Source organism: Sander vitreus, chromosome 13 (genome assembly GCF_031162955.1).
Source record: "Sander vitreus isolate 19-12246 chromosome 13, sanVit1, whole genome shotgun sequence".
Taxonomy (NCBI): Eukaryota; Metazoa; Chordata; class Actinopteri; order Perciformes; family Percidae; genus Sander; species Sander vitreus.
The window spans coordinates 1,332,630-1,339,340 of record NC_135867.1 but is presented as its reverse complement, the minus strand read 5'-3'; the positions used below and the strand labels follow the sequence as shown (position 1 = coordinate 1,339,340).

General features: G+C 43.5%; 1 protein-coding gene across 1 annotated transcript in view; it reads left to right on the top strand.

Moving 5' to 3' along the window:
* The window catches only part of sap30l (sap30-like), a 45,299-nt gene that overhangs the window by 31,353 nt on the left and 7,235 nt on the right, over positions 1 to 6,711 (top strand). Inside the window, exons 2-3 of the mRNA XM_078266673.1 lie at positions 54 to 176; positions 2,590 to 2,688. Coding sequence (XP_078122799.1) covers positions 54 to 176; positions 2,590 to 2,688 — 222 coding nt within the window. The remainder of the gene's footprint in view (positions 1 to 53; positions 177 to 2,589; positions 2,689 to 6,711) is intronic.

Below are 6,711 nucleotides of genomic sequence, written 5' to 3'. Positions count from 1 at the left end.
TGTTAAGAACAGTACTTCTCCTTTTGATACTCATTCATATCTGTTTTGTTTAGGTGAGACACCTCTATATCTGCGACTTCCACAAGAACTTCATCCAAAGCGTGCGCAACAAGAGGAAGAGGAAGACCAGCGACGATGGAGGAGAGTCCCCGGATCATGACGTGGAGGTGCCCGAGGTAACGTGCCCTGAAATGGTGCTCGCAATGTTCAACGTAGTTGAAGCAAGTCTAGAAAAATACTCACTTCAAATGGCTTTGCAGTAGGGCAGTCGCTGAGCCATTTCTTTGTAAAAAAAAAAAAAAAAAAATACTAAATGCTTCTCTCGCTCTCTCTCTCGCTCGTTCTCTCTCTCTCGCTGTCTCCTGCTCTGTCTCCGTCTCCCTCTGTCTGTCTCCCTCCCTCTGTGTCTGTCTCTCTTCCTCTTTGTCTCGCTCTCTGTCTCCCTCTCTGTCTCCCTCTCCGTGTCTCTCTCTCTCTCCCTCTGGAGCGTGCAGGAGGCAGGACTTGATGGAGTTACACCCCGGCGAGTTAGTCATAAACAACCGAGTCTTTTGCCGTTCCCTGAATTTGTCCGGTGATTTCAGCATCGGCCCTTAACGACAGAAGTTCCCGAATCGTCTTCTCTTCTTTTCTCCAGTTAGACATCTTCGTTGACATCTTCTTCTTCGCCCTCGTTGCTTGTTTACTTCCGGCGGCCAGCCTGGAAATGCCATCAACCCGCCCGCTCGCTCGCTGTAAACTGTCTGTGCGACCGGCTGAGCTCAATACAATCCTAAAAAAAAAGTAGCGGCCCAGGACCACGCCAAAAGTCACGAGGCTTTCATTTTCCACTATCCAGGGTCCAATCTTACACCCGGCGCAGCGCAAAGCCCGACGCCAGTGTCTTTGCTAGTTTGAGACCGACACAGTTGTCGGTTTCCCGTCCAGCGCCCACTTCGTTTAAATAGCAAATGCACCTGCACCCATCTGTGATCAGGTGCATTCTGGGCGTGCTGGTCTTACAGGGAGGTGTGTTCAGGTGCATTCTGGGCGTGCTGGTCTTACAGGGAGGTGTGATCAGGTGCATTCTGGGCGTGCTGGTCTTACAGGGAGGTGTGTTCAGGTGCATTCTGGGCGTATTGCTATCTTGAGGCAGCGGGAAGTGATCGCGCCGTTGACCAACAAAAACCTGGTCTAAAGTCATTAACGCAGCATTTCATTGTTATTCTAACAGAGCATTAGTAAAATGCTCCTAGGCTCGTGCACAGCGCGCGCACACTATGCTTGTTACACACACAGGGACGCACAGCAGCACACACACATGCAGAAGATTACAAATAAAAATATTTACGGTGCAAATCCTCCATCATAACAGCAATGCTCCAAGGTCCAAACGCGCCTGGCTTTTAATGTCTCTTTGTAACGATTTCAATATATATTTGAGTATTCATTGACAGCCCTACTTTCCAGAGGAACACAAAACGTGGTGATGCCGGGTTGTAGGAAACCATAAAAAGTGCAAGTGTCCTAAGAACATGCTTGCTTAACCACCATTTACTCTTTCTAGGAAATGTAATGTTTCTCCCGTACTCGGCTGGGCTTGTGTGCTTTTTAGTGTTCATTACCGCAATGACCTAATTGCTGAATAAAAACAGCTTCATCTTGCTACCAAGCAGAAGACGAGGCAGAGCGACGCCTCTGGGAGTCTAACGTAAATCATTGAAACGTGTCCAACAGGGATGGAAGGGAACTTGTTTGCCTGCCACTGTGGCTGCAGAATCCCCAAATCTAGCAGCCAACGAGCTCAGGTTTTTAACAACAACTTTCTTGTTTTTAACTGGCAAGTGTGTAACTGCATGTAAAACAATAATACAACAAGATCTACAGTACTCAAGCATGTTTATCTCTTAAGAGTATATTAATGAACCATTCCTCCACCCATCCTCAGCCCCAGTTCCATTCTGCTCTTTCACCGTGTACTTTATCAGATCATACTAGAACAGGAGTAACACCAAAAAGAAGAGAAACTATCCCATTGGACAGTGGCATTACAACTGAAAGCCCCACTCCAGACACATGTTAAAGACGTAAACTACTGTTATGAACAATATTTGGTTTGACACTATGCAACAAGATGGCGGCAGGATGAGAAGTCCCCCTCCCTCGTAACTCACTGACTGACTCTCTCTCTCTCTGTATTTATACTGTGTGTTTGTGTGTGTGTGTCTCTTTCTGTCTCCCTCTCTATCTCCATCTCTCTCTCTCTGTCCCCGTCTACCTGCCTGTCTCCGTCTCCCTCTCTCTCTGTCTCACTCTCTCTCTGTGTTTGTCTCTCTCTGTCTCCCTGTCTGTCGCTCTCTCTGTCTCTCTTTTTGTCTCTCTTTCCCTCGCTGTCTTTCTCTGTGTCTCTCTCTCTCTTTGTGTCTCCCTCTCTGTCTCCCTCTCTGAGTAACACCAAAAAGAAGAGAAACTGAAAGCCCCACTCCAGACACATGTTAAAGACGTAAACTACTGTTATGAACAATATTTGGTTTGACACTATGCCACAAGATGGTGGCAGGATGAGAAGTCCCCCTCCCTCGTAACTGACTGACTCTCTCTGCTTTTCAGGTCGACCTTTTCCAGCTGCAGGTGAACACGCTGAGACGCTACAAGCGACACTACAAGCTGCAGACCCGGCCCGGACTCAACAAGGCCCAGCTGGCAGAGGTAACGGCGTGCCGAGTGACTGATGGCAGATATTAGGTTGTGATGACTCTGCAGATATCAGGTCGTGTTTTGGTGATCTTTGAGGAGTGCAGTTGAAATGGGTCACGTGCTTATTTCACAGACGACAACGAGGAACATTTCATTTTTTATTCAATTGTGATTTCCAGTTTTTACCAGACTTTTTCAACGTCAATTAAAGCCACACAGAGTTCGAGCGCCGCTTACTGTGCTCCACGGCTGCAACACAAACAAGCGCCTGGAGGTACGGTGGTGGTCGCTATTAGAAGTTGGAGCCGGTTCTCGATGCCCGATCCCTAATATTAGCACCGCTCGATTATGATTATTTAGGTCCGTATAGAATTCACGGTTATTTAACACGATAACTGATTGACGGTTTGGAAAGATGTTGCATTTATAAGTTTAAAAACAGTGAAACGGAAACAAAAGTATGAATGGAAATTTCCATTAGCTCAGTTGGTAGAGCGCGCGCCCATATATAGATGTTTCCTCCTCGACGCAGCGGGCCAGGGTTCGACTCCGACCTGCGGCCCTTTGCTGCATGTCATTCTCTCTCTCTCTCTCTCTCTCTCTTCCCCCCCCCCTTTCATGTCTTCAGCTGTCCTGTCAAAATAAAGGCCGAAAATGCCCAAAAGATTATTATTAATTAAAATGTTAGGCCTTAAAAAGTCTTAAACCCGCTGAAGTATTATGTTCTAGCTCTTAAATCATTTTAAACGGGTCTTATTTCTGCTACATCCACGTAACGCTACCTCTAATGCTCAGTGAAATGCTCCGGCAGCAAAATACAATAGAATGAGTTTTTATTCTGTTGAATTGTAGTTCTTTCTTTGCTATAATCACTATATCACTACTACAAATGAATGAGCGGCGGTGCTCTGGGTCCTCCACACAGTGACTAGACTCCTATTATGCCGATGAGGAAATTGGGGAATTGTTTCAGACGTCTGCGGACTCTGACATAGGTCTCAAATGTCATTCATTATGGTCTTGAAATGGTCTCAAAAGGTCTTCAGTTGGACTTGGTGAAAGCTGCAGAAACCCTGCCGAAGCCAAATGAATGGAACTAAAAGACTTTTCTCAGATCTAATGAGTGTAGTCGGTTCCCAGTAGACTTCTTTAGATTCAATATTCAGTCTTTTTATTTGCCAGTTGTGCATAAACCAAACAGTCCAGGCACAGAGGAGGCTCTTTGAGTCAAGTAAAAAGAGTTAAGGGCAAAGAAAAGGACACCGACTAAAATGGAAAAAGATTATACATGGTAAATAAAATAAACTAAGACAAAAATACTGTGATACCGTACAAAAGAGTGCAAAAAAATATAAGAAATTATGAATCCCGTAACTGGAGGATACAACGATGGGGGATTGTTGCATTTTTATCACTTAACCCAGTTTTGTGAGTGTTATTTGTTCATCTGCTCCAGCTTTTCCAACCTTTTAGACACCGATGTGGTGATAATAACGGTCCAAAATGATGTGAAAACTGCATGTTTTTAAATAATAATAAAAACGTAGCATTTTCTTGAAGGTACCGTGATAGTTACAGAAACTTTTAAGCAGCATCCTGGCAGGAGGAAGCTTTTTTTTCCCTAAGGATTTCTTTACAATAATCAGGCTGGTAGTTATAATATTGCGTCACATTTGAAGCCGCCCGCCCTCATTAGGCGTTCCCGGCCTCTTTCTTCTCAACCGTCAGCTCCACATCACTCACTCGCTGTGATATACGTAGTGTCGCGGGTCCTATTCCACGGTAATTGGTCACGGAGAGATTGTTAGACTAATTTGCCCAATCGACAGGTGGACTCGGCCCTTATTCCTTATAAATACGTCCTGTATGCAGCGCTCTCGGCCAGCCTGCGGCGGGTCAGAGGGGGCTTGGGGGTTGGGTGTCGGATGTGACCCGACTGTCGCGCCAACAGTGGTAATGAATGAATGAATGAAACGGGGCTGTAAGTTGAATGTTTCCCCAGGCTTGTAGCTGGGTTCGGGCCCTCCTATTAATGAGCCTCCCACATCATTAATAAAGCAGCAGTCAACAGCACACAACCAGTTCCAGCTGTTCCAGCTGTGTGCAGGAGAACCAGAGAAAAAAGGCATACACAGTATTGTGTTCTAGGTCTTAAATACAGTGCTAAGCATAAGTGAATAAAGTTGACTAAAAAGAGGAATAAAAAAAATCCATCTTTTGGAAATTGATCTTAATGTCTTCATCTAAAAAATTATGAAAAATCCAACCTTTAAGGACACCTATTTTCTTTATGAATGAATAATGTATCGTAAATACATAAATGTTCTTCATGGGGTACTTTCAGTTAGCCTAATAGCTGGTTTGATTTGCATTGAGAGATGATCTTTTGGAAAGTACCCCATGCCAATATCTAGGTATGGTGAAGGGTATGTGATGATGTGGGGGGTGGGGGTACGGTGAAGGGGATGTGATGATGTGGGGGGTACGGTGAAGGGGATGTGATGATGTGGGGGTATGGTGAAGGGTATGTGATGATGGGGGGAGGGTATGGTGAAGGGTATGTGATGATGTGGGGGCCAAGGGAACTTTATCAGGATCATAGTATCCTGGATCCATGAAATAACTGGCCTTTCAAAATAAAAGTCTGCCTGCCTCTATGGGAATCTAACATAGGGGTGTACTGACTTATGCCCCCTGTATTTCAAGGAAGAACATTCATTTCTTTACGATACATTATTCATTCACAAAGAAAATTGGTGTCCTTAAAGGTTGGATTTTTCCTCATTTTTTTTAATTAAGGGATTAAGACAATAAGATTGAGATCAATTCCTCATTTTATTCAACTTTAGCATGGGTGTATTCACTTATGCTGAGCACTGTATTTTTAAACTGGTCTTCATTTTCCTACGTCCATGTCACGCTACCTCTAAGGCTCTTTTCTTTTTTTTTTTGTAGTTCTGTCTTTCGCTAGTCCAAATATAATTTCACTGTATTACGACTACAAATGTACTCTCTATCGTTGACGTTACACTTCCAGCAGCCAATCAGCTTTTGTGTTTTTGGCGCCAGTCTCTTTCGGATTGTACCAAAACAGATTGAAGTGTAACTTTAGCGAAACTTGGCTTGATTAAAACTGAATGTAGGGCTCAGTTGATGTTGCAAAGATCTTACATTTCATTCATAATAGTCTTAAATGTGACTTGGTGAAACCTGCAGAAAACCTGTACACAGGAGGTTTGTTTGATTCTCTTTGAGGCAGCTTTTCAAATCCAAACAACCAGTAGGTGTTACGGGTCGGACAAAATATAGATGCAGCAATAAATCGTCGTCCTCCGTACGATACGCGAATCGATACGCTGGTTCCGAATTAGGGCTGTGCAATATCCAAATTGCAGAATATGTGTCAAACCATTCCGTATTAAGTATTGTGGTGCTTCCGGCCTACAAATCCTATCCTACAAGACTAAGTCCTCGCAAATATCACACTATAATCATTTACAGTTTTATTTCATCTTAATATTTTGAGATATTTATGAGAATAATGATACAAAATGATTATTCCCCTCCAATATCGTGAATCATTTCGCAATATAGGTCAAAATAATCACAATTATATATTATCAGGGGCTCTAAATGGATTTCTGTGCTCCCAGCGACACTACTTCAGAAGTTGTCCCGCTTTTTTCAACGTTATCCACTATTTTTGAAGTTTTTGGCGTTTTAAAAACCCCATTTTTGGCGATTTCTTTCAAAGTTTTTGCGATTTTTAAAAACTTGTCGCTATTTTCAAAGTTTTTGGCCCTTTTCGTCCATGCCATTTTTTTAAACCTTTTGTTTTCAAAGTTTATTGCTTTCTTTGACGTTTTTGTCTGTTTTTTTTTTATTACGTTTTTGTCCTTGACATGGCGCTCGACACATGAATGAGGGAAACTTGAACAGAAGTTAACGAGCCGAAGAGGTTTACTACAGGATGGAAAATACCAGATGCCCCAGCCACGTTATAAGTCCAGTCAGGACCCATAGTTGCTCTACACT